Below are 27983 nucleotides of genomic sequence, written 5' to 3' on the forward strand. Positions count from 1 at the left end.
TTAAAGAAATAAAGACACAATATGTTCGTAGTTTAGGGACGTTTGTGCAAATTTGCATTTTAATCTCCGGAAAGAAGAAGCGAAAACAAAACTAAGCGGAGTGATCCCTCTGTTCCGGTAACACGATCTCTGAGCGGCAGCGGACCAATCACATCACACATCCCCGTGTTTTGGAGGAAGTGAAACATGCTAGTGAGCTGGCATATTTTCACCCCTAAACAGCGGTCCGAACCTATTTCAACTATACGGATGTGTTTTCATTGCGAGTAATTACTGTATCGTCGCGGCTACAATCACTTAACTTAGTTAACGAACTATTTGTAAGTTCTCAAATCAACCACATGCTACGCTAGCAAACGTCCATCTCCCAGGACAGTTCGACTGCTGGGGAGAGTTCAGGTACTGATGTGTGTTCTGCATGTGTTCACTTCTTCAAACCTTCATGGGTTTTTTAAATACTTATAAAGAAGTTACCATGTCATCTACATATAGCCTATATTCATTGTAATCCATTGCTTGCTTGTTTTCCTTTCCAAAACCTTTGCTAACAGATCATTGTGAGCTATCACGGGGAAGCGCAGTAGTTTATCAGTGTCAGCAGCTTTGAGCCAAAATATAACGTCATGATTACTTTGTCTAGCTCACCACCTGAAGACTAAAAATAACCCATTCAATGAATCAAGCTATGTCACAAAGTTACAATGCTAATGTGGGAATTGAGTTTAGGAAAGGCAAGACAATAAGAGAAGTAGTGCCGCAGCTCACGTGCTAATTTCTCTGGATCTTTGAGCAGGAGTCACAAGAACTTCTGAGTTTGTTCCCCAGCTGGTTCCTCATGAAGACCAACAAGTCATACAAGCTTGTGCTGCACAAGAAAGGTTTTGGTGGAAGCGGTAAGAAGAAACTAGTCCAGCTGCATTGCATTTTTAGTTTTCTGCCTCTCTTGTGAAAGATTTTATTTCTCTCTGGATGTTCTTCAAATAATGTTTTTCTTTGGAACAGATGATGAGTTGGTTGTCAACCCGAAGGTTTTCCCTCAAGTCAAATTGGGAGATATAATTGAGATTGCACATCCCACAGATGAATACAGGTGAGCTTGCAGAACTGTGCTGGGTTATTTCTTCACGCTCTTTAACTGATGTGTTTCCATTGACATCCACTACTGAGCCTGTGATATAAATGTGTCACTTAAAATTCACAGTCCTCTCCTGCTGCAAGTGAAGAGCCTTAAAGAGGACCTGCAGAAAGGTAAACAAATTATGAATTTGTTGAGGTTAGATCGGATTAAACATGAATGATGTGGGAATCCCAACAAACAATTGTGTGTTGCTGCAACAATATTAAAGTTCATAGCAGAAACAATCAACAGGTGATGAACTGATCAGTAGATTTATGGAACATTTGGCATTTTGTTTTTTTGGATTAAAAAAATGACCTCTCCTGGTTTTTAGATATTAGGATTTACTGCTTTTCTTCTCTTCTGTCTTCTTCTCTGGTGAAACTACACCTCTGGCTTTGTTAGTTGCACCTCTTGAAATCTCTTAGTTGTGCAGAATAATGGGAATACCTCACAATGCAATGTGATCCAACACACCATATCGCGCCTTTTGATGCTTATAATGTTCTGTGCTTGTCTGCTCTGTGTTAAAGGGCCAGATTTAACTCTGTGGTCATTTTACAGACTATTTTTGGTGGCTGTACTGTATTTATCTGCATTAAATTCAAGTTATTTTCTTTTATCGTATCCACGTTTTTTGAATATAGAGCATGAATATGCGTTAATTGTAAATGTTCTGATGTTATATTTATTACACAATGCAAAAGTTTCTTGATACTTTGCTCAGCGGTGATTGATGTTGTTCTTCTGCAGAGACGATCAGTGTGGACCAGACTGTAGCACAAGCCTTCAAGCTGCGTGCGTACCAGGATGTTATCGTTAACATAGTTGACCCCAAAGTACGTTACTCTGAGCACTCTGCAGGCCCTCCTCGTCACATTGGAACAGAATCTCTTATTTTTTTTATTTTTAATTTGCTCACAGGATGTTACACTGGACCTAGTGGAGCTGACGTTCAAGGACCAGTACATCGGTAGAGGAGACATGTGGAGACTAAAGAAGAGTCTGGTGGGCCACGGGAATATTTTACCTTTGTGAAAAAACTGTACGTGACGGAGCTTCAACTTTTGTGTTCTTTATTTCAGGTGAGCACGTGTGCTTATGTGACCCAGAAAGTGGAATTTGCAGGAATCAGGTAAATTTGCATAAAAGCACGTATAGTGAAAAATGAAATTAGCTGTAAGCAGTGAAATAAATTAGTATTTATATATAACCAATATAAAGTATGTGTAAAGGTTAAGAAAAGAGGCAAAAGGGACAGAAATAATGCTTCAGTTCACAGGCCAGTCTTCTTGGTGTGCACTGATGTGACTGCATACGTGCGTATTCATGATGTTTTTCACTCTCCAGAGCACAGACCAGTGAGCTGTGGGTGAAGGGAGAGAAAGTGACCTGTGGGTACATCAGTGAAGACACCAGGGTGAGTGGGGCACTGAGATACAAGGCAGATGTTTACCAGTCAGTGAGTCTTCTTCATGTCCACCAAGGACTTGATGTTTTCAGTGTGGTGTGTAAGTATCTTTGTTTGTTTACCAGCACAATTGCTGGAAAAACTACCCGTCTGATTTTCTTTTTAAACGAGGTGGGAATTAAATTCAATTTTGTAGCGCATCCAAATCAAAGGGCAGATCCTAAAATAATATTTCACTTTCATTAACATTATGAGTTAGTGCATTTGGCCTACATCTTAAAATCCAGTAGATGGTAGTAAAATTTAAATAAATAGGCCACTCTTATAGTAGGATGAATACATATAACAATCTACATTCACAGTCACTTAATACAGCAAGCAATTATTATGGAGCCCTTTGGGACAGTGGTTTGATAACAGTGACCCAGAACTGGTTGAAAAGCTGAGTGAGAGGATTCATCTTGGCACACATATCCAGACAAGGTGGTGTGAAAAAGTGTTTGTCCCCTTCCTGATTTCTTATTTTTTTGCATGTTTGTCACACTTAAATGTTTCAGATCATCAAACAAATTTAAATATTAGTCAAAGATAACACAAGTAAACACAAAATGCAGTTTTTAAATGAAGGTTTTTATTATTAAGGGAGAAAAACAATCCAAACCCACATGGCCCTGTGTGAAAAAGTGTTTGCCCCCTAAACCTAATAACTGGTTGGGCCACCCTCAGCAGCAACAACTGCAATCAAGTGTTTGCGATAACTTCCAATGAGTCTTTTCCAGCTGTGGAGGAATGTTGGCCGACTCATCTTTACAGAGTTGTTGTAATTCAGCCACATTGGAGGGTTTTCCAGCACGAACCGCCTTTTTAAGGTCATGCCACAGCATCTCAATAAGATTCAGGTCAGGACTTTGACGAGGCCACTCCAAAGTCTTCATTTTGTTTTTCTTCAGCCATTCAGAGGTGGACTTGCTGGTGTGTTTTGGATCATCGTCCTGCTGCAGAACTCAAGTTGGCTTCAGCTTGAGGTCACGAACAGATGGCCGGACGTTCTCCTCCAGGATGTTTTGGTAGACAGTAGAATTCATGGTTCCATTTATCACAGCAAGTCTTCCAGGTCCTGAAGCAGTAAAACATCTCCAGACCATCACACTACCACCACCATATTTTACTGTTGGTATGAGGTTCTTCTTCTGAAATGCGGTGTTACTTTTACGCCAGATGTAACGGGACACACACCTTCCAAAAAGTTCAACTTTGGTCTCGTCAGTCCACAGAGTATTTTCCCAAAAGTCTCGGGGATCATCAAGATGTTTTCTGGCAAAAATGAGACGAGTCTTAATGTCCTTTTTGCTCAGCGATGGTTTTCGTCTTGGAACTCTGCCATGCAGCCATTTTTGCCGAGTCTCTTTCTTATGGTGGAGTCATGAACACTGACCTTAACTGAGGCAAGTGAGGCCTGCAGTTCTTTGGATGTTGTCGTGGGGTCTTTTGTGACCTCTCGGATGAGTCGTCTCTGCTCTCTCGGGGTAATTTTGGTCGGCCGGCCGCTCCTGGGAAGGTTCACCACTGTTCCATGTTTTCTCCATTTGTGGATAATGGTTCTCACTGTGGTTCTCTGGAGTCCCAAAGCTTTAGAAATGGCTTTAGAACCTTTTCCAGACTGATAGATCTCAATTACTTTCTTTCTCATTTGTTCCTGAATTTCTTTGGGTCTCAGCATGATGTCTATCTTTTGAGGATCTTTTGGTCTACTTCACTTTGTCAGTCATTTAAGTGATTTCTTGATTGAGAACAGGTGTGGCAGTAATCAGGCCTGGGTGTGGCTCGAGAAATTGAACTCAGGTGTGATAAACCACAGTTAAGTTATGTTTTAACAGGAGGGGGCAAACACTTTTTCACACAGGGCCATGTGGGTTTGGATTGTTTTTTCTCCCTTAATAATAAAAACCTTCATTTAAAAACTGCATTTTGTGTTTACTTGTGTTATCTTTGACTAATATTCTAGTCATATTTGGATTTCACTTGTTCATAGAACAAAAGAACAGCAGGTTAGTCAACCTTTTAACAAAATCTAACACTCACTGAGTTTGAAAACATTCATGGAATCCTTGAACTGAATATTGACCTCCACATACAATGTTTTTAATCTTGTTAAGGTAACTCACCTGTGTTGCCTGGAAGTCTGTGGTGCACAGTGTATCTGCAGCCGTTGATTTCAGTGTCCTTTAAAAACATTAAATAAGCCCACGACCCAGTGGCTCAGTATTTTGCTGGTTGAGCCGTTGTTTGACTCCTGGTCGCTTAGACCTTTTCTTCATGTAATTTTCCTGCTGTTTTTCCCCACATTTCTTGTGTGTGTCTACTAAACTGTGTATAGTGAATAAAGGCAAAATAGATCTTTTAAAAGGTATTAAAAAATCCTATCTGCCGTAAGCAGGAATGTAACAAAAGTTTTTAATGCGATATTTAACAAAAACTCCCCGGACAATCTTCAATACCGTTGTTGTGTAAAACTTATATGTGGATCTAAAATAGACAGATGAGTTGTTAATGTTATTGTTAGAAATTATTATTTTTCGTAGCTGCAAATGACACTAAAATTTTATTAAAAATTCATATTCATTTATTTTATAAAAGGTATTAAAAAGACAAAAATTTCAGTCTGTGTTTAAATGTATTAAAGTCACATGGTGGTGAACCTGCAGAAGAGATGGACAGCACTGACAGGCCCACATCTGGGATCTGGAAAACATGAAACATATTAAAAACCTTTTCGGAAACAAATTCAAAATTTCATTTTTGAGAATGTTCAGATACAAATAATTACGTTGATATTTTTGTGTACAATATGTTGGTTGTAGTTCTCTGTGCTTTATGTTGGAGTCACTGATGTCTCTCATCTTGTGACACAGGTGGTGTTCAGGTCCACATCTGCGATGGTCTACATCTTCATCCAGATGAGCTGTGAGATGTGGGATTTTGACATCTACGGTTAGTTGTGAAGGAGCTTGTTGATGACAGAAGGCTTCTCGTCTCGTGTCTCTGCAGCTGAATGTCCTGAACTTGGTTGAATGTCTTCCTCTCAGGTGATCTCTACTTTGAGAAGGCGGTAAATGGTTTCCTGTCTGACCTTTTCGCCAAGTGGAAGGTTTGTGTTTTTCCTTTTGTTTACCTGTGATGTAACTCTTATCACCCTTTTTATGTTAAAAATTAAACATAAGTAAAATGTTTAATGTTAAAACAGGAGAAGAACTGCAGTCATGAGGTGACAGTTGTTCTTTTCTCACGTACATTCTACAATGCTAAAACTATCGGTGAGTTTTTTCCTTTATAATCACAGTGAATTACGATGAATATTAATACTACAGCAATGTTAAAGAAAACAACATCTGACTTATTTTCCCACAGAGGAATTTCCGGAGGTTTTGAGAGGGTCCATTAGACAGGATCACGAAGGACGCTTTTATGAAGACTTCTACAGGTATACATATTAATGTGCTAACGTGCTAACGTGCTTGGAGCTTAACAAAGAGACAGACTTGGATGACGGGGGTGTTTTACATCTCCTGACTCTTGTGATCAGGGTCGTGGCTCAGACTGAAAGACGGGATGAGTGGACTTCGTTACTGGTCACGATCAAGAAGCTCTTCATCCAGTATCCTGTCCTGGTGCGACTGAAAGAAACAGGTAGTGAATCATTTTAGCATTTGGGTCACTGATGGATCTCTGGATCAGGTTCCTTTTATAACCAAAATCTTGTACTGATTTCCCTTCATGCCAGATGGGTTTCCTTTGGGTTTTAACTCCACTGCTGCTCAAGGAAACTACCTGGAGGCCATTAACCTTTCCTTCAATGGTAAGTCGTGTGAAACCAGAGTAACTTCCCACCTGTAAACTTCTAGTAGATAACCTGTTAATTAAGTTAGTTTTTCAGGAAAGTAAATGCTTTTAGGATTTGCATTACACTTTAAAACTTTGTGCAAGAATTTAATGAAATCAAATAATCTTTTCTTTGTAATTTAAAGGATAGGTGTGCAGAATTTATTGGCATCCAGCGGCAAAGTTTCCGAATTCAACTAATTGAATACGTCTCAAATTACCCCTTCAAGTGTGAAAATCAAATCAATGGCGGCCGCAAAACTCGCTGAAAACGCAAATGGCTCTTCTTAGACCCATAGTTTATTTGTCCCTTCTGGGCCACTGTTGAAACACCTTTTCCATTGATTGCACTGATTACACTAAGTTTTTCATTTAAGTGCAGGATTTTTTCACATACCTTTTGATGCCTGTAATTTCTGAATATTATGCAATTGACTGAAGATTCAAACAGTATCTTGCTTCTTCGAGAAAGCTCAGAGACACTTTTACTGCTCCTTTGGAGTAAATTGGTTCCCATTCATGTCGCTACAAACAGCAAAATGTGTTGACACAAAAATTCAAGAACTCTGCTTTGCTCATTGCATCGCATGATATTTATTCTTAAATGAAGATCATAATATTCATGTGCAGCTCCATTTACAGTTTGTTCTGGTCACCGAGCTCTGCGCCGATCAGAGATGTCCACCTGTAAACTGTCTTTGGGTCCAAACAATTAAACCAGTGTGGAACTGCTTTAAAGTGCAATACCAGTGAGGGCCACTAGGGGTTGCCTCCAAAAACCTCTGGCTCCAATAAACTTAAATAAAATTTGAAAAGTGCCAACTTCTCTCATGAAATACAAAATAAAATAATGCCATGATGAATTGGATGTTAGGCCTTAAAATGTGCTTTGTATTCCAAAGTCTTCATTAAGTTAGACAAATCAAGTGGATATCTTCCAAAGACTTTCCAACACAACATTTCCTCTTTGTGTTTCTCTGGCTGGTTCTTTGTTCATCTGCATTGTCCCAGAAAACAAGTTTTTACTTGTGAAAGTGAGAATTTGTTCTTTAACATCAAGATTCAATCACTGTATTTCACTCAACTTGTACAAAAGAAGAGGAGCTGATAGTCTCTCTGTCTCCTCAGTGTTTGACAAGCACTACATCAACCGTAACTTTGACCGCACCGGCCAGATGTCCGTGGTCATCACACCCGGGGTCGGAGTGTTCGAAGTCGACCGTCTGCTGATGATTCTGACCAAACAGCGCATGATTGACAACGGTGAGCGTGAAGAAACGAGCTCAGTCTACTCATTAACAGAGAATTAGAGGTTCGTGACGCATACTTGTCCCCCTTCAGGTATCGGTGTAGACCTGGTGTGTATGGGGGAGCAGCCATTGCACGCAGTGCCGTTATTCAAGGTAACACATCCAGAGGATCAGTCCCTGAAGGTGCAGCAGGTCACGGGTTGGTTTGTTTGTCACTGATGGTCTTTGTTGTTTCCTCTGTAGCTGCACAACAGGATGACACAGGGGGACTCTCGCGTAGGCGACGACTACAACCTGCCCCACTGGATCAACCACAGGCAAGAGAACATGACTGATGACTGCAAAGATTCTACACAAAGTTACACTTGCAATCAAAATTATTCAGCCACTTTAACCTGAAAGGTGCTGAGGTGATGTGAATAAACTAAAACGACTAAAGCCTCGGTCAAAGTCAGAAAATGTTTAATTATGTTTAGTTAGGGTTTTAGGAGCATCATTTAGAGCTCACTAGTTGTGATAAAGATGAATAACATTTTCTCCAGAAAAGACTAAAAGCAAAATTACTCAACCTGCAGAGTCGGTGTTTTACGATGACATCCTTTGACCACTGGAACTAAAAAAAACCTTTCCAGTGACAAGTTTTTACACCTCTATTTTGGAATTTAGCTCGCTCCTCGTGTACAAAAGCGTCCAGCTCACTACTCTTTGGTTTCTGTGCTGCTGCTGCTTTCTTGATAATGTCACCAACATTTTGAGAGAGGCTTAAATCAAGGGACTGAGATTAGGAGAGTCAAGAAAGAGTTTCTGCAGCAGCAAACAAACATGCTCCGCTGTTGGATGCTGTTCTTCTTGTCCTTCTTTCCTCCGCTGAACGGGAACTTGGTGGGAAGGCGCAACCAAAGCCTGCGAAGTAAACAAAAGCAGTGCGCAGTCAGAAAACCTTCCCCGAGGACACAGGAAGTAGAAGCATAATAAAATAAAAGCATCAACAATTATAAGCAGCTCAATAAGATAAAATGAAGAAATACAAATTAATCTCTTACACTATAAAACCTGAACACCTATATGGGCAGAATTTACATGTATAGTTGTGACACAGCTGAGAAATTCAATGTTCATAGCCTTAAATGAAAGTAAGTGGTTCCACATTTTCCTCATCAGTTTTAGTAAGTCTAATTGATCTTGTTTGCATCTTCTTCCATGATCACAGCTTCTACACCTCCAAAAGTCAGAACTCTTGCAGCTCCTTTACGCCTCGAATCAAACTGGCCGGCCGGAAGGTACGTTCACATTTCTTGCTCTGCTGCTGCTTGACCTTCATATTTTTTTTAACAGCTCTTTAAATTGACAATTTCCTTTAGTTCCATGCTGAAAAATTCAAGAGCAGCAAAGACCACAGTAAGTTTTTACAGATGATCTCTCTAGTCTCCTTTTATTTTTTTTAAAGCATAAATCAGACACGCCCTCTTCATGCCCTCTTCCAGCTCTTTGTGCACCAAAGGACTCAGAGAACAGTTTACCAATCCAGGTGGACTATGACGCCTACGACGCGCAGGTGTTTCGACTTCCAGGTCCTTCACGAATTCAGAGGAGCACCAATTTCAGGTATTTCAATCGTGAAATCCTCAGTTTTTTTTTTTTTTTTTTTTTATCATCGTAAGCCCTGTTGAACAGCTGATCCTGCATGTCTTTCAGGTTGGGTCGAGACAAAGAGACAAGCGGGAGGAAGAGTTGGGGATCAGTGGACGTCAGCACAGGTACAGGTGCGTCCCCTCCTGTTCGCTCAGGAGGTCCCGAGGAGCAGCGCAGCCTGGCCTCTGACGACAGTCTGGGTCCTGTGTCCAACATGCTGCTGATACCCCGGATGCCTCCTGCTCACTACGAAGTGAGCAGCTCTTTGGGATACACCAGCACCAGAGGTAACCGCTCCGCAGCTTCAGGGACAACCCCTGCAGGGAAAGTGGTGGTTTCACCATGGTCTCCATCCCATCATCCCATTCCTCCGGTCGTTTTTTATCACTCTGTTGTTCAGAGCTGTTGGAGAAGATGATGGACTCTCAGCGGGACTCCAGCGCCCCGGGCCGGTTCACTGTGGGGAGTGCTGAGTCCACCCTGCACATCCGTCCGGGAGGCTACACCCCGCAGAGAGCACTCATAAACCCCTTCACCCCGTCCAGGATGCCCATGAAGCTCACCTCCAACCGCCGGCGCTGGATGCACACCTTCCCTGTCGGTGAGGTCACACAAAAACACACTTTCCGTCATAAAGTCTGAAATTTACAGGAACAAGTGAAGTCCTAGAAAGAGTTTACTTAATGATGGTCTCCCCTGCTGCATCAGCAGGATCTTTCTGTCTCTTTCTTAACAAACAACATTTCTACAGGAAGTTTGCAGTGTTTTTTTTTTTTTCTTCAACCTTAATTTATAATTTAGTGAGTTCATAATGATTGTCTGATCTGTTATGTCCCATCAGCCTGATAGACGGCACAAAGGTTCAGCCCATCTGTCTGCAGTAACTTCAGTATAATGTAGACCAGGAGTCTCCAACGCACAGATCCAGATCTACCAGTAGAGTGCGACCCGGTTCTGAGTAGATTGTGGAAGGTTTGAACAACATGCAATGCTTCCTATACATATGCTTACGATCCATTTCATTTTTTAAAATTTATTATTTTTTTAACCTGTCCAAAAGAACAATGCTGTTAACGAGATGGATTAACGTTCTCCTCGTTCTCCTCCACCTGTGTCTGCTTTGCACCGTGTGACTGACACACAGAGATCAGAGCACTTTAACTACCGCGACCTTCAACACGCCTGCAGAACACACACACACACAAACACACACACACACACGCACACACACACACACACACACACTGAGCTGGAAAGAAACGGGTGCGCATAAATTTGGTAAATAGCATAAATACAATATTTTCCAAATTTGTTTCCAAATTCAAAATAATTATAATGGGATCCCAAAACTCATTTTACATCTCAATAATGTACTTTTTGAATGTCTTACTGCGCTGATTTCTGTCTGTTTAATAAACAATTTCTCAAATTATGATTCCAGCTTTAGGAATGTGTTTTATTTAATGTTCTCGGCTATCTCAGCAGTAATTTTACATTAATATATTATGTAGTGATTGATCTCATTGCAAAATTGTTTATTTTTCTATTCTGAGGATGATAATCACCGTCGTCTTCGATCTGGTCCTGATCATTGCTAGAAATACATATAGTGTGACTCATGGTCCTCGGAGGAAACAGGAACTCTGAACTTAAAATGATTTCAAATATCCTCCTTGCTCTTATTCTGTGACCAAGGAGGGTAAAGTTGAATCGCAGGTTTTGTTTAACGCAACACAATGTGATGAGTAACTCCCTGACATGTTCTCTAGCACCATCATCAGTCTAAAATTTACAGTACAAATTTATGATACCGTGAGAATGAACCTTTTATCTGAGGGCCACCCGCATGTCTTAGATTTCTACAATGATGATGGACCTTCTATTGTAAAGAAGTAATTGCCAGAAACTATACTTTTTTCAATGGTTGACATTCATCTCATCAGCAAACTGTGTGTTGATGTTCAGGTCCATCTGGAGAGGCGATCCAGATCCATCACCAGACCAGACAGAACATGGCCGAGCTGCAGGGTAGCCAGCAGAGAGATCCGGCCCACACCTCCGCCGAGCTGCTGGAGCTGGCCTATCACGAGGCCACTGGGAGGTTAGTCCACACATTTCCTTTCAAAACAATGTCAGCCTCATAAACAGTAAGATATCTTTATTTATTTGTTATTTTACTCTTCATTTAAGGCGAACGGCTTCCAGGCAAGCAGGAGAGAATGGCCTTTACATCAGTGGAGGGATGGAAGAGTTTACTGGAAGTCCAGGGAGCCACAACAGTGGTGATACACCTGCACAAAACAGACTCAGTATTTAAACAAGTGTTGTGTAGCTCTACCTTACATGCAGTGACAAAAACTGCAATGGGCATATTAATCAGTCGCTGCATCCTTAATAACACTCTTAACTCTGCTGCTCTTCCTTCATTTTGAATGTGAACCCTGTACAGGAACTCTCACCAACCGCAGCTCCTCATTTCAAGATTTTTCCTCCAGCAGCACCGATCCAAGTGAGTCCAAAAAAACATATCCTTACTTATCATTTGATAGTTGTCATACTGCAGGATCAGGATGCTATTTTAAATCACCAAACTGATGATGGCAATAAACCTTCAGAGGTGTCTTTAACCTTTGGGGGCTTATTCAGCTTCGGCAGGCAGGTTGCTCCACTGGGCCCGTGTATCCAAGGACGCTTACAGGTCATGTGGTTCGGGTTCCCCTCTCCTTCCTCTGTATCCTCACTTTCTCGATCTTATTATTTTCTGTCTTTCTCTGGGTCTCTTCCTGGTTATCTTACTTCTCATAATACTTTATTAGCAGGTCTTAAGTCTGCTGATTAATTCGCACTCCCATAATTTTCCAACACCACGACCTGTTTGTATTCAACACGCCTTCTTTGTATATTCCATTTCTGCATGGCAGCGTTGTAGTATCTATCTCTTGGTTGACTGTAAATCGGTGCTTCTGTCAAACAAATCTGTCTGTTTCACACCATATTTTTATTTTAGATTTTGCTCACCAATCTATGTGTGCATGATGTGATTTCTCTGCTTAAATCCACTCAGTCACTTCACAGTTCACACCCTCGCTGAGCTCAGGACACATTTTCACTTGCTTCTGAGTGATGCTGATTACAGACTGACTGTCACAGAGCCACAATCTGCATGTCTGATCACTGCTCCACAACTACAGGCCCCTCAGGAATCACCAGCATGGCCGATGAGGCCAGTGAAAGTAACACTTCTCTTGTTTTTTTCTTCCCCTCTCTTCTTCTTTCTCCTTTTTTTGTTTGCATCTTCACTCTTTCTTTTCTGTCTTCATGTCTTCATCTTCCCTCTTCCTTTCATTCCCTGTCACCCCCCTGTGCTTGTCCATCCTTGCCACCTACACACATGTACCCCTCCACTTTGGGTACATGCATTTGTCTTTGCCGTGGGGGTGTTTTTTGTTTGTGCGTGTGTGAAGCCCTGCTGCTGTCTGCACCCCCGACAGTGCCCAGCTTCTGCTGCACGGTGGGGGTGGACTGGAAGTCGCTGACCACACCGGCCTGCCTCCCCCTCACTACCGACTACTTCCCTGACCGGCAGGCACTGCAGAACGACTACACTGAAGGCTGCTACGACCTGCTGCCACACAGCGACCTGGACAGGTAGGCCACATCCTGTAAGACTGTCTGTAGCCAATCACTTTGTCCCTGCACCTGGTTAGTGTGCTCAAAAACCCTGTTTCCAAAAAAGTCAGGATACCATGTAAAATGTAAATAAAAACAGAATGCGATGATTTGCAAATCATGTAAATCCATATTTAATATATATTGAAAGTGAGAATTTTTCATTGTTTTATGAAAAATATGTGCTTATTTTGAATTTGATGCCAGCAACACGCCTAAAAAAAAATTTGGGACAGGGTCAAGAAAAGATGGGAAATGTTGTGTAATGCTAAAAGATACACCTGGAGGAACATCTCACAATCAGGTTACCTGGCAACAGGTAGAGTAACATGATTGGTTATAAGTAGAGCATCCCAGATAGGGGTGAGCTTCACCAGTCTGTGAAACACTGCATGGGCAAATAATTCAGCAATTTAGGAATAATGTTCCTCAACGTAATTTGGGGAATTTATCGTCTGAATCCAGAGAAATCTCTTTATGCAAGGGACAAGGCCGAAAACCAATATTTGATTGCCGCAATATTCAGGCGGCACTGCAGTGGAAATCACTGCATGGGCTCAGGAACACTAATGAAAACCATAGTGTGTGAACACAGATCATCGCTGCATCCACAAATGCATCTCTGGACCTGAGCTCATTTAAGGTGGACTGAGGCAAAGTGGAAAACTGTTTTAAAGGATGCTCACACCAAATATTGATCCAACTTCGTTTTTGTCTTCTTACTGTAGTTTGCACCAAAAATCCTTTGTTTTCCTGCATATTGTGGAAGTTGTTAAAATTGAAGATGAAGAAAACAAATCCATTAGCACAAGAGAAACCACATCTGAAATGTTTATCTAGAATCACATGCAATTCTTGTGAGAACAAAGAAACAGCACACGGCAAACTACCGTCAGAACGATGAGCCGTCTCGTCACGTTTGTGTCTCTTCATCAGGCGAGAAGATGAAGCTCCGGTGATGAGTGCATCTCAGGTGTTTGAAGAGTTCATCTGTCAGAGATTGATGCAGGGATACCAGATCATCGTCCAGCCCAATAACAGGAAACTGCCGCCTGCTGTGGCCACACCTCTCGGCAGCAGTCCTCTGTACTCCAGAGGTAAATCAATGTTTCATATAATTAACTTTTTATTTTTTCAAACAGACCTTAATTTCCTCATAAATAAACATGCAGGGAACAAACATTGATGGCCAAACATATTTTAGATGTGAATGAGAAAAATGAGGCTGCATCTGAAAGGTGAAAAAACAGCAAGTACCACTACCGCGCTGATTACCTCGCCTTCGCATGACAGTCACAGGACCTCCTGCTTTTTAATTATGGAGCTCATCTTAACAGTTTAGAGCAGCCATGCAGCCTGCATGAGATGTGTATCCGAGGCGCAACTCGAGTTTTAGCATGCGGCCTATTTTTCATGCCTGAGAAACGCAGTTCTCAGCAAAAACATACGGTGAAAAGATCTGTTGATAGTCATATTAAACATCATACTGGCCACATTACATAACTGACACCTCTCACTATATATCTAGGCTATATCTAAATATGCCCCGTACAAAAATATATACTTTTTTAAAACCATTTTAACAAATTGCATGTTATCAAAAGAGAAAATGGAGGCTATACAGGGGGGAATGGAAAAGTTTAGTGCTCCTGTTGTGCGTGGCACCATGATGTGCACGGAGCAGGAGGAAGCTACATTCTTCGTGAGTATTCAAAGTTTTGCCCCTTGATCAACATCAGCACCTAAATTACTCACAGTTTTGTGACCACTGGTACGTGCACGTCTGCGACGTCACCATGGACCTGAAACGTGAGCAGAGAGTACACATCAAATGTTTGGGGAAAAGAGAGAAGTTGCAGGGAGACAAGTCAGATGATTTATAGTGGTGGGGAGCGACAGTTGTGTTGTTGCGGTTGGGAAACTTGTGTGCTTTCAACACGCTGTAAGTTAACGAGTGCCGTCGATCCAGAGCTCAGGTTATTTGCACCTGAGGCGTCTGTGTTCTCCCACAGACACCTCACAGTCGAACTCGATGTTGACAGTCTGACCCGGCGGGAGAAAGTCATGATGCACAACGTTGTGTCAAAGAAAACGCACTCGGTTGCAACCCTGACCTGAGGCGTCCTCTTCAGTCTTGGACAGAGACGTTTTGCACCTCTTGAAAAGCGAATGCGAGCTCTTCGCTTCATTGCTGTCGGCTTTCAGAAGCATTCCAACGGTCTTTGTTGACGATTTCCAGAGTTTGACTCAAAATGTCATGTGTTCTCTCTGCTCATGTCCGTGGACAAATCGCAAATGTGCCCATAACAGTGGTCACAGAAACGTGTGTAACTCACAACAGCGTTCTCTGAACTTTTTAATCCACCCTTGTATGTAACATGTAGTCACAGAAGAAATCCAATGTAGGCTGTAGTTATATGATGTCAATAAGTAAACAATACATGAGGTAAAGAGCAGGAGTTTTCCGGTGTGCTCTCTCTCTCTTTCTGTCTTAACTAAATATAAATCATTTTTTAAGAATGAAATTAAATCAAACATTCAGAGCAAACTCTGTTGTGTTCGTGTCTTCTCCAAAGTGTGTCTGTAAGAAACATCCACAGACCTTCTGGGACTGTATGTGCCCGATTTGTTTTGGTGTCTTCAGGTTTGGTGTCTCTTCGTCGAGCAGAGGAGGAGGAGACGGTTTACTGGCTCAGCATGGGACGCACCTTCCACAAAGTCTGCCTCAAAGATAAGATCATCACTGTGACTCGCTACCTGCCAAAGTGAGGGGACCTGACAACACCCAACAAACACACAAACACAAAGTCTGCACTCACATCATATCCCCCAAATGTATAATACATGCGTGATCTTACCCCGATCTCGTACTTCAGCGGGTGCTTTTGAAGCTGCTCAATGAAAGAAAGCAGAAATTATGAAATGAAAAAGTCTTCACTTGATTAGGTGTAACTGTGTTGATTTTGAATGCATGAAAACTAAAGGTAGCAAAACGGCAAATAATTCTGAGCAGTTTGCTAAAAGTGATCGATTAAATGGTTAAAAGTGTTATCTCAAAGTAATATATAGTCAGCGAAAAGCACCAGCTGAAATAGAAAGTGATGTTTGGAACATGCCGGCTGGTGTCAGTGAAAAGGTATAGTTGTTTATAATACATAAATATAATATAATAAATAAAAAGTAACGTACAAGCAGAATAAATTCCTGTTTCAGGTCGACTTTGGATGACTTGTGGTGCGTTTGTGCTTCAGGTACCCGTACGAGTCGGCTCAGATCCAGTACAGCTACAGTCTGTGTCCTCCGCACTCTGACGCTCAGTTTGTTTCCTGCTGGGTGGAGTTTGGACACGAGAGACTGGAGGAGTACAAATGGAACTACCTGGACCAGTACATCTGCTCGGCTGGTTCCGAGGACTTCAGGTACGCACGCAATCACGCTCACGTAGAACGTATATTTATATTTATATTTATATTTATACTCACACTTTCCTCTTCCTCCTCAGCTTGATTGACTCGCTGAAGTTCTGGAGGACCCGCTTCCTCCTGCTGCCAGCCGGAGGGGCTCGGCGGGTGGCAGACGGGGAGGGGCACTGGGACGTGTACGGTGAGGGGGCGGGTGCTGGGATGGGGGGCAGCGGGGATTGGGTCTTGCTGGACGGCTTCATTCGCTTCCTGGAGGGTCTGAACCGCATTCGCCGACGCCACCGTTCAGACCGGATCATCAGAGTGAGGCTCTGCCAGCTTACACATTTTCTTAACACTAACACAAATGATACTGTGCTAAAATATATATTCATTTTGGTTTGTATTTTACACACCCAGCAGAAAGGCTGTTTCTTTGTTCATTTAGTGACGAAGTAGCGTCCTTTGATTTGTCATCAGCCGTTACTGTATTCAGTTGCAAATAATAAAACCCCTGTAGCAAGCTTGGTGCTACCGGGGTCTCTCCTGGACACAGATGACACGCTCAGCCGTACGTTCAGGTGTAAAATGCTTTTATTTGCCCGGCCCATACACAATGCACTCGTGTAACCACTTCCTCTCCTGGTCCTCCTTCTCCCTGCTCCCTTTATAAGGGAGAGCTCATTAGTCCACATCCAGCTCAGCTGTGCTCATCAGTCCGTATTCGGCTCAGCTGTGCTCATTACACCTGCCCGGCACTGTTCCCTGAACCACTCCTCCCACTCTCTACCCCCTGCAGCTGAGTTAACCACACCCCGCCACCACAACCCCGTTTCCAAAAAAAGTAGGGACGCTGTGTAAAACGTAAATAAAAACAGAACACAATGATTTGCAAATCACAAACAGTTAAGAGATTCTTGAGAAATCTCTGAATACAAGGGACAAGGCTTTGACAAGGGACCAATATTGGATGGTGGTGATCTTAGGGACCTCAGGCAGCACTGCATTAAAAACACACTATTCTGGAGTGGAAATCACTGCATGGGCTCAGATAAACTGATAAACTGACCTGCAGTCCAGACCTGTCACCCATTGAAAACATCTGGAGCATCATGAGATGAAAAATACGACAAAGGAGACCGTGAACTGCTGAGCAGCTGAAATCCTATCTGAGGCAAGAATGGGACCACATTTCACTTTTAAAACTCCAGAAACTGGTCTCCTCAGTTACCAGTCGTATAGAGTGTTGTTAGAAGAAGAGGTGATGCAGCACAGTGGTGAACATGACCCCGTCCCAACGTTTTTGAGACGTGTTGCTGCCATCAAATTCAAAGTAAGCATATAGTTTTCATAAAACAACATTTTCTGTTTCAACATTTGACATGTCTTTGGTTTATTTGCAATTGTGTTTGCAATATGTGTGTACATGATTTTTATTCACACGATTTGCAAAATCATTGCATTGAGTTTTTATTTACATTTACAGCGTCCCAACTTTTTTGGAAACGGGTTTGTAGATCTATAAATGAAGTTTCCTAAATTTGATCTACTTGTACTCGGCACTGTGAAGTGTGAGGTCATGGTGTTTCAGTGAGAGCGTGTTTTAACGCTCACGCTGTGTCCGGAGCTCAAAATGAAACCTCTCTCTCTGTCTCGTAGCAGAAGGGCACACCGATGAAAGGTCTGCAGGTCACCAGTCCTCTCCCTCCGTACCCCGCCGAGCCTTCGGGGCCTCCACAAGGCAAGAAAGGCACTTCGGCTTTATCCGCCCTGCTGGAGATGGAGCAGAACCAGAAGTGAGTGTCCGGCTGCCACCGCTGCTCATCGTGTTCTCTGCACCGCGGCCGTGAATCTCAGTCTTCCCTCTGCTTCCTGTCAGGATGCTGGAGGAGCAGCAGCAGGCCAAGCCCTCAGCGGCGGGCAGCGACGCCTCCGGTGTCGCCACAGCTCCCACATACATAGACAGTCCCCGCAAGGTGAGCGTTATTCTGTTACACTGCTGTGTGTGTGTGTGTGTGTGTGTGTGTGTGTGTGTGTGTGTGTGTGTGTGTGCGTGCGTGCGTGCGTGCGTGCGTGCGTGTGTGTGCGCGCGCACCACAATAAGCTTCAGGCATTAAGCTTCTGCAGAAACATCTTAATTTGTTTTTATCAGCTGCAAATATTGCGATCAGGAAGTTCTTCTCTGGTGGTGCTTTGGTTTTGGGGCTGTTGCTCTTGTGTCTCTCCTTCCATCTCTATTTCCCACCATGCTGTTGTGTTCCTGCTGCTGGGCTTTGGGTGTTTCATCCTGCGCTTTGTTCTTCCTGTACACGGACAGGACGCTGCCTTTATTTTGGATTTTATACGTAGCCCTCGCTCCTCCTACATCTATCACTCTCAGGTCAGTAATAGGGTCCGCGGGCATCGCTGTGTGTGTTTGTGTTGTTTGTGTTGTTTGTGTTGCTGTGGCTCCTCTAACTCACTCTGCGGTACTGCACAAGCATGCTGTGCAGCAAACACACTCTCTGAGTGGATGTCACGTGACTTTTGACTTGAAGTGCTCCTTCACATTTGGTTTGTTGAGTGTGTACTTGTGTCATGTGTTGTAGTGCTTGCTGGTAGACAGACGCTTCACACTGGGATCAAATGTCATATTTAAGTTAAAGCTGCTGTTGTTTCTCGATTCAAAACCCCTCAGCTGAAACATTTGGACCTAAAACTTATTCAGGTTGTTGAGGTTAGTGGTTGTAGTTTTACCACAGGAAGTAATGTACCAACAAAATCAGGGTCTGTATTTGCAGAAAAGATTTTATTTAACTTTCAATTAATATTTAGTGACAAAACACTTGAAAGTATTTATTGATTGTGTTTAGTTTAGCCAGTTAAAAAGAGGAATGTGTGCTGCCAACCAAAGAGCTGCATCCTCAACAACAACATCTGTCTGTTTAGTCACAGTTTGTGGCCTAAATTCTAAAGCATTATCTTGGAAAGTCATGAAAAGGATTCAATTTATTTCCTGCAGGTAAAGTTTTGAAGTGAACAATAGTTGCGTATTCAAAGCTCCTTAATATTGCTGCAAAAGGAGAAAAAGTTGATTTGCTTTTTTGATTTATTTAATAAGTTAAATACAAATTTTGGTGGAAAAACATTTCAAACTTATTTTATTCAGAATAATTTTAAATGTTTAAATGCATGACTTAAGAGAATGTTTATTCTCAAAGGGGTTTCTGTGGACGTAGATTGTGCTGCAGGAGGTTCTTTACTCATGTTTTGTTGTGGAGTTTCAGTCAGCACCATCAGCCAGGCAGCAAACACGTTCACTAATGATCAGAATTAGAATCAGAATCAGAATCAGCTTTATTGGCCAGGTATGTAACATACAAGGAATTTGACTACGGATTTAACTGCAAAAAACAGACAGACATAAATAGACAAATAAAACATAAATAGACGTATATACAACATATAAAGAAAGAAAGAAAGAAAGAAAGAAAGAAAGAAAGAAAGAAAGAAAGAAATATATACACATAAAACAATGGTGAACATTGATAAGATAAAGTCTGGTCCTGGTGTAACTAACACATACTGAAACACTTCTAGACTCACACTCTTTAGATGAATATTTGAAGCCTGTTTCCTGTTTCCACGCATGCTCTCAGACTGTAAAAGGTCTCTTCACCATCTTACAAAATGTTTTCTCACTTCCCACCGGTGGTATCATACATGCAGATGAGTTGGACTTATGTATTTCCATGTTCATGAGATTTATACTTCTGCTTCATCACGTCTCAGTTGGAGATATTGTACATTAGACTCTCACATTTATCTGACAGCTGTAGTTACTAGTACATTACAAATGAAAGGCTCTGGACTTATTCTAGTGAGTCTCATTAGACCTCCAGCTCTGCAGGGTGTGATGCAATGTCACCAAACTCTTTTCACTCATCAGAATAATTGCAGAGTTGGTGTTCCTGCACTAATACAGTACAAGTACAACTAAACCTGCAGAAGGCAACAGGAGTGAAAACAGCTTGTTAGTTGACTGTAGGAGTGGTGGAGCTTTAAAATTCTTGTTTGGACTGTTTGAAGTGTCGTTGTATGAGCTACTATCTGTACTCAGTGTATTTCCTGCAGTAGATCAGGGTCACGAGGTAGTTTGGAGAAGCTAATCTATGCATAGAGATGTGCTCTTTAAAAGTAAAAGGTTTCAGTGGTGTGTCCATTCACCTCCACTGTGTTGGTGGGTCAGAAGGAATCAAGGAGACTGACAGTTCAAACCGTCCGTGTGGCTGAATACCACTAGATGGGAGTGACTAAACAGTGTTTTTGTACTGTGGAGAAACCCTGAAAACATACAGAGTGAACCAGCATGTTGAGTGAAGTATGTGTGACTGTCCAGCTGCCCGCTGACACCAGCGAGGCTGCAGATAAAGGGGCGCCACCAGGAGCGACCGCTGGAGCAGCAGCGCCGCCTGCAGGAGAGACGGCAGCCAGCAGCACAGACACCAGGTGACCTTCAGCCTTATGGAGCAAGGAAGGAAAAATGCTTGTAAAATGATTATAAAAGCTAAAACTGTCAATATGGACACTGTGACGGAAGTTAATAGTCTCTGGGATAGTCTGAGTTTGTCATTAAAATCTTTTACTGGTTGATTAATATGAACCATGAATTATTTTGACCTGGTGTCAATGTTATTTTATCCTGTGCCTCGTATGTTGTGGTTGCCATAGTGATAACAGTGAAAAGCTGTGGTTTAGAGCTGATCTGTGATCTGTTCACAGTGGGCAGTCTGCAGTGGGGGGGGCCCTCTCTCTGTCCTCCTCCTCGACGCTGATGGAGATCCTGGAGGCCATCAAACATCCAACGTAAGACCTGTGTGTGTGTGTGTGTGTGTGTGTGTGTGTGTGTGTGTGTGTGTGTCCTCACACATTTGCATTGAGTGTCAGTAAGAGTTTACAAATCCTCTGAGATGTTCTTGATTTTCTTGATTCAACTCCAGTGAAGAAAAACACTTGTGTAGTTATGTAATCATCTCATTTTATATGTACTGAAACATTTTCTGTAAATTCTGTGTGCGTTAAATACATTTTACTTTGGGTAAAAGTACACGGATACGGATAAGTGTCTGGACACGGATACGAAACACCTTTTCAGCTGGATGGAACATTCACTTCCTGAGGATCTCTTTATCTGCGCTGTCCATCCTGAACAAGCCTCCATGAATAGATTTATAACTGCAGAAGTTGCCTGAGAATCATCCTGTAATAAATTATTAAAGTTATTTATTAGCAAACAGGAGCAGCTGAAGACTGATTCATTTATAGTGGTGCCACCTCGCCAAAGCATAAAGAAGTGCAGTATGAGCCAAAAACACAGCTAATGTGAGATTATACTTCCTGTTTACCTCCCTCAGTTTATAAGAAGTGTAGTTCCACAAGAGAGTGCGAGGTTAATGGTCATCCTCCAGATCAGAGACACTGTCAACAGTAGTTTGAATCAAAAACAGGCACTTTGGTTTTCATCTTCTGTATTTGTTCCATGTACATGTTTTCTGCTCTTCTGATATTTCAGGACAGGTGTCCAGCTGCTCCCAGAACAGAAGGGCCTGCCACTCAACTGCTTCATCAGCGCTGAGGTTGTTCATTGGCTGGTCAACAATGTGGAGGGTGTGGCCACGCAGGGGATGGCGGTCGATATCATGCAGGTAGACGCTCCCTACTTTCCTTTCATTTGAAGAGATGAAAGAAAGATGTGAAGAAAAATGTATGAATGTACAGATTTTTTTCAGATTATTAGGATTTATGGTGTGTTAGTAGAGCAGCACTCAAACTGATGGGTGATGCAGAGACACTAGAAGAAGAAATGCAGGTGGCCGAGAAACAGGTTCAAATGATCAGTTGTAAACAATCTTCAAGGTGAAGCTGAATTATTTTAAAGACAAAACAAAAAAAGTAAGTCCAGGAAGTCTGTTGTCGCTATGGTAACCAGCTGAGACATTTTTACATTGTGGTTTATGTGTAAATCAAACAATAAGATATGACATGTTAATACGTGAGCTTGAAAGGTTTTTTTTCAGCAGATCATTGGCTTTTAACTTTTATCTTTACAGATCTATTCTCCTAGAAAACGTCACAATTCAAAGATTTTTCTTAGAATTTGTTCATTAGGAGTCTTTATGAAGACGCCCCCTGATGACTGATTAGTGTTAAAAAAACAACAACTTTAGTGCTGAGAGAATTCCTCTTCATGTAACTTGTGAATCCAGAATTTGTCCCACAAACACAAACAGGATTTCACTGCATCAGGAAGGAAGGTCTTCTTCTCTGGAAACGCTCTTTTGAAAAACAGTTTGTGCGTGCTGACTTTGCTGTCGTGCTGTTTAAGCTGATGTATTGTGCGGAGTGTGTTTCACTGTTGTGTGTGTTTGTTTTGTGTAGAAAATGTTGGATGAAGGTGTGGTGGCCCACGCTTCTGGGGACGCCATGCGCACCTTCGTCTACGGCTTCTACTTCTACAGGATCGTAGGGGAGAAGGACGGTGAATGCATTTCAATAAAAAAGGACTCCATGCTTTTATCTCAAGTATATTTTCCATACAGTGACTCCATAGTTGATGTTATATAACCGGAGAACACGCCTTCTTCCTCGCTGCAGGCCTGACCTCCCAGCTCCCCACCGCCGCGGCGGGCGGCTGGTCCGCCGCGGCGGAGGACTTCGCTCTGTTCCAGAGGAAGTGGTTCGAGGTGGCCTTCGTGCTGGAGGAGCGTCGACCCTGCGACCTCCCGGCCTTCCTCCTGCCGTGGCTGCCGAGCCGGCCGGCCTCCTACGCAAGTAGGCACAGCTCCTTCAGCCGCAGCTTTGGAGGGCGCAGCCAGGCCGCCGCACTGCTAGGTATACCCAGCCCGACCCTCCCGGCCCGACCCACACCGAGGAGGAGCCCCGCCCTCCTCCCTCATCCAGTCTGATGCAAACAGTCAGTCCACCTCTGGGGACGTCTGGGCCCGGTGTCATAAGGTCACACAGTACAGAGAGGGCGCATCTGTTGTCAGTATCTCGGTCAGATATCATAGAACCCATCAATACCAACAGAAACCCGAATTCTACTGATTATTTATGTTTATTATGGCCGATATCCGCTCATCACACGACCCACGAAGGTGTTGAGCAACTTCAAATGAGCCCTCAATCTTCCATGCAACATTTCTCCCACATCTTCCTACTGTCAGGCTCATTGTTGTCAGTTTTCAACCAAACGATACCTCCAGCATGAGGACCACCTCTGAACCGGAGCGCTGTGAGAGTTTCCAGCTGAATCTACGTGTCAGAGAAGAGAAACCGTGTTTAAACTGGAAACAATGAGCTCTGTGTGTACACAACCACCACCACCACTCACCATCCCAACGTCAGTCACAATCATACCATCACCTTCATCAGCGCTCGTCGTCGTGTCCATTTGACTGTGTGACGCAAACGTCCGGGCTCGGATCTCCTCTCGGTGATCTGCACATCTGCATCCAACAGCTGCTGCTGGATTCTCCGGCGCATGCAGAGTAGATTTGGCTGTAATCCGTCAGTCTGATTTGATGCGATCAAACTTCTCTCCATCTCCACCTTCAAATCGGTGCATGCTGTGTAGTTGGTGTGTAGTAGTAGTGTCCGTGTGGTGTGGTGTTCAGGTGCATGCTGTGGTGTTAGTGGCTGTGGTCCGGTAGTGCTGTGGTGTTGGTGGCTGTGGTCCGGTAGTGCTGTGGTGTGCGATGACCTCGGTGTCCTTCAGCGCTCTCACGGCACGTCGTGACAGCGTTTCTGCTTGGGCTTGATTCTTCTTTCACGCGGTCCGTTTAAAGCTTCGTTTGTCACCTTTGACCTCATAACGCTTGCATCCTAAAAGCAACAGCTTCGCAGCATTGATGCTTCTCCAGTTGGACTCACTGTGATGCTGAAATCCATCATCAGACACTTTTTCATGTTATTTGTTCAACCAGGAAAGCTCAGTCTGAACTGCAATAATTCAGACATTCATACTTCTTTATGTTTGATTTAAGACCGTGAGGGGAAAGACTCTGATCTTTACAGCTAAAAGTATTCATGCCATCAGATAACTGAAGACAGCATTAGTAACACACTGACTGAGCTGGTAGTCAGCGTGTGTGTAATCATTTTATATTTATATCACTAACAAAAAAACAAATCCAAAAGGTCTTTATAATAGATATAAAAGCAAGAACTGCAAAATGGGCAACGAATTTATTTGATTGGTGGATTTAAGAGGCATCAGATTTTTGGGCAACAGGAGATGGATCGAATTCGGACAATATTATTTCCCTCCTCTCTTTCACTGCATTTACTCTTCGCCTCCTCTGTAAATATCTAATGAAGAGCAGAAATTGTCTTTAAGAAAATGTAGGGGAACGTCACCATCAGTATGATGGCAGATATGCAGGTCGATCAGATATCAGAAGGGGTTCTCCCTGCCGACCTGCTTTTACTTTTTAGAAGGTCTCATATGCAGATAGTTTCCCTTTATGACTTCAGTATGCAGCAGTACTAATACAGGATTGAAAACCCCTCATATATATATATATATGTATATGTATATGTATATATACATCATATTCTTTGGAGCAGCTCAGCAGCTACATATAGAAGTCATACATGTATATCTGTTGCACAGCCGCCTCCATGCTGAAAAGTGTTAAACTACATCATTTAGTTTAGATATAAAAGTTTTGATATTGAATGTTAAAAAAAAGGTATTTTTGATAGATCTGGTGCTGACTTCTTTTGTTTCCCTAGTACAATATAATAATAATATAATACAGTAATAAATTCACTTTGTGAGTACCTGAACAAATTCAGTTTATCAGCAAAATTCCCCGGTTTTTTTCTTATGAAAGACAGTTAATTTAGCATCAATAACAACTATAAACCACAACTTAAAAGCAAATATGTAAAAGTTAGAGCTAGAAAAATAAGTCATGTAGAAAGTATATACAGTATTCAAGTTGTAGTAAAACCTATAAAATATTGTAAGGCCGCTAAAGTTCAAAATTATGAACGTTAAAAGAATCTTTAATTTCTTTTTATGGCGTTATTAACCCTCCATCACTTTTTCACAGTTTCCTGTTACTTACTTAATCTTGATCAAGTTGTGTAGATCAGATCAGAAGATCTTCAGAAGCTCAATAAATATCTGAACATCTCTGAGCCTCCATCCAGCTCTCATCGCCTCCGCCCGTCGTACTATCCAACTCCTCCTCCTTCTGTCCTCCTGTCTGTCCTCCTCCTCCCATCTTCCTGTCTGTCCTCCTCCTCCTGTCTTCCTGTCTGTTTTCCTCCCTCCTGTCTGTCCTCCTCCTCCCGTCCTCCTGTCTGTCTTCCTCCTCCGGTCTTCCTGTCTGTCCTCCTCCCTCCTGTCTTCCTATCTGTTTTCCTCCCTCTGTCTGTGTGTCCCTCAGCTGCTACAGTCCCGGAGCAGAAGACGGTCACGCTGGACGTGGACGTGAACAACCGCAGCGACCGGACTGAGTGGTGCAGCTGTTATTACCATGGCAACTTCTCCCTCAACGCTGCCTTTGAGATCAAGCTCCACTGGATGGCCGTCACCGCTGCAGTGCTCTTTGAGATGGTGACCGACCTACTGCATCTCTAGTTCTAGTTCTAGTTCATTGTCATCAGTCAACAACAAATTAGATTACAATTTAGATCGCATAATGTTGAAACTTTAGTGTTTTTTGGCGAATATATGCTCATTTTAAGCAACTTTAAAAAGTAAAAGGAAGTTAGGGATCGGGGGAAATCGACTTTTACACTGAACTTTAAGGAGTTGTTGTCCGTCAGGTTCAAGGGTGGCACCGGAAAGCAGCGTCCTGCGGCTTCCTGTTGGTTCCTGTGCTGGAGGTTCCTTTCGCTCTGACGTCTTACCTGTACGGAGACCCGCTGAGAGCGCAGCTCTTCATCCCCCTGAACATCCACCGCCTGCTGAAGAACGGCAGCGACAACCTGTTCGAAGGTACCGACGTCCTCTGACCCGATGCTGCCTCCGTGTCTGCGTTTGTAGTTCAGTCATGACTTCTGTCTCCTAACAGGCTTCGAACCAGAGACGTACTGGGACAGGATGCAGCTGCTCCAGGAGGCCATATTGTACAGGTTGGTGTTTTAAAAAAAAAGAAAAAAGATTTCATTATATTTTGTTAAGAAATCATTGTCACTCAACAGTTGTGGTTACCAGGTTTGAAGGTTCGTTTTTACTGCAGAAAAAACACTTTAGACCGATTAAAGACAACAAAACATTCATAATTTTACAGTTTGATATTAAACAATATTGAATATGTATGAATGTTGAAGGAATGAGAATCACAGAATTTTTTTGTTTTTTTGTCTCCAGATTCGGCTTCGTGCACGACAAGTTTTCTGCTTCGACTTTTAATTTCCCGTCTGAGAACAAGCCGCAGTACATCCACGTCACCGGTTCGTCACATCGCAGCACAGAAAGCAGTGTTTCCCTCCGGCTGAGCGGTGACTTGTGACAGGGAGAGAGTTGAATCCAGGTTTTATCAGCCAAACGCCTCGTACGCAGACCGCCGGTTTACTGCAGTACACCCATTTTATGTGAAATAAGGCATCTCGTTACGCTGCTGCAGTCAAAATATGGCATTTATGTTATTTTCCCAATTTGTGTGCGCTCATTTCATTTTATCTCGGTGTTTTCCTGTAGTCGAAGGTCGCGCACATTTCTTTCCTCGTCTCTCTGTGTTTCTTGAAGGGCGTGGCTCCGCCCCCTTTACACACACACAGAGCGGAGCATAACGAGAGACAGGTGAAGACAACGTTACTTGAGTTGATGACAGCTTTGCTTGTTACGTTAGCACAAGTGAAATAAAAGTGTAACTAATGACGAGATTAAAATATGAACTGACACACATCAACTTCTCGTAGCAGCAGAGCGAACAGGACCGGGAGGGTTGGAGCGAGGGGAGGCCGGTAATCGGGTGGATGTCACCGTTCCTGGGGGGGTGCCTACACGTAATGTTGATGCGCTTCTGTTTCTTCTTCTGGCTGGAGAGTTTTACTGCCTTCTGTTTCCGTCAGGTACCGTTTTCCTGCAGCTGCCATACTCCAAGAGGAAGTACTCGAGCGGGCAGCAGCGTCGGCGCAGGAACTCCACCACCTCCATCAGCCAGGGCCTGTTCGGGGGGGAGGAGAGGGTGGGCTACTACTGGGCCTACAACACCATGCTGACCAAAGCCTGGAGGACCGGCGTGCTGGGCGACGAGCGGCTGGCCGACCGCCTCCTCCGAGACTTCACCGACTTCTGCGCCAACAAGGACAACCGACTGCTGAACTTCTGGGACGGCTGCCAGGAGAAGATGAACGCCAGCGCCCCCTGATGGGACGGAGGCTCTGAAAAACTCTTTTAACTTTTATTTCAGTCTTTACACTGAACAATATTTAAGCTCTTCTCAAACACTGAACCTGAACTTCCACACTGATAACAGTTCAGGTCATTATTCAGACGTGTAAAGCTTTATTTCTTACTTAACTTCCACAAATAAATCAAAACTTATAATTTGCTGTTTGATTTTTTTTTTTTTAATGTTACCTTCATTTATTCACCACGTTTCCCGTTTTTTCCCGTTACTTTC

At 42.9% G+C, this 27983-nt stretch overlaps 1 protein-coding gene across 10 annotated transcripts; it reads left to right on the plus strand.

The window, feature by feature from the left end:
- The first annotated feature begins 145 nt into the window (after positions 1 to 145).
- depdc5 (DEP domain containing 5, GATOR1 subcomplex subunit) lies at positions 146 to 27907 on the plus strand. 10 transcript variants are annotated; one of them, XM_069173319.1, is made up of 43 exons: positions 146 to 399; positions 794 to 893; positions 1003 to 1090; positions 1202 to 1248; positions 1871 to 1956; positions 2042 to 2125; positions 2203 to 2252; positions 2468 to 2537; positions 5441 to 5519; positions 5615 to 5676; positions 5773 to 5842; positions 5937 to 6009; positions 6112 to 6215; positions 6310 to 6384; positions 7536 to 7670; positions 7749 to 7810; positions 7901 to 7974; positions 8868 to 8937; positions 9019 to 9055; positions 9142 to 9262; positions 9353 to 9576; positions 9690 to 9890; positions 11255 to 11390; positions 11480 to 11598; positions 11739 to 11798; positions 12754 to 12937; positions 13895 to 14055; positions 15603 to 15723; positions 16210 to 16377; positions 16461 to 16683; positions 18019 to 18155; positions 18239 to 18335; positions 18677 to 18739; positions 20738 to 20847; positions 21121 to 21204; positions 21911 to 22043; positions 22777 to 22876; positions 22993 to 23229; positions 25797 to 25966; positions 26179 to 26350; positions 26427 to 26487; positions 26726 to 26808; positions 27430 to 27907. In XM_069173319.1, the coding sequence occupies exons 2-43, from the start codon at positions 836 to 838 to the stop codon at positions 27726 to 27728; spliced, it is 4788 nt and encodes a 1595-aa protein (XP_069029420.1). In that variant the 5' UTR covers positions 146 to 399; positions 794 to 835; the 3' UTR covers positions 27729 to 27907. The 10 variants fall into 10 exon arrangements, with proteins under 10 accessions (XP_069029420.1, XP_069029426.1, XP_069029421.1 ...); XM_069173325.1 differs by having other exon boundaries at positions 22993 to 23169; XM_069173320.1 differs by having other exon boundaries at positions 18022 to 18155.
- The last annotated feature ends 76 nt before the right edge of the window (positions 27908 to 27983 follow it).

The sequence above is a fragment of the Embiotoca jacksoni genome, unplaced genomic scaffold (assembly GCF_022577435.1).
Source record: "Embiotoca jacksoni isolate LCO1_2020_lvr unplaced genomic scaffold, fEmbJac1.0.p SCAF_59, whole genome shotgun sequence".
NCBI lineage: Eukaryota > Metazoa > Chordata > Actinopteri > Embiotocidae > Embiotoca > Embiotoca jacksoni.

Excerpts from the sequence above, each read along its gene's own strand:
- depdc5 (XM_069173319.1), top strand. The coding sequence starts at position 836 with ATGAAGACCAACAAGTCATACAAGCTTGTGCTGCACAAGAAAGGTTTT. Across the intron at positions 8,938-9,018 it reads TCAAACTGGCCGGCCGGAAG|TTCCATGCTGAAAAATTCAA; the intron begins GTACGTTCACAT and ends AATTTCCTTTAG. Across the intron at positions 20,848-21,120 it reads GCCAGCAGCACAGACACCAG|TGGGCAGTCTGCAGTGGGGG; the intron begins GTGACCTTCAGC and ends ATCTGTTCACAG.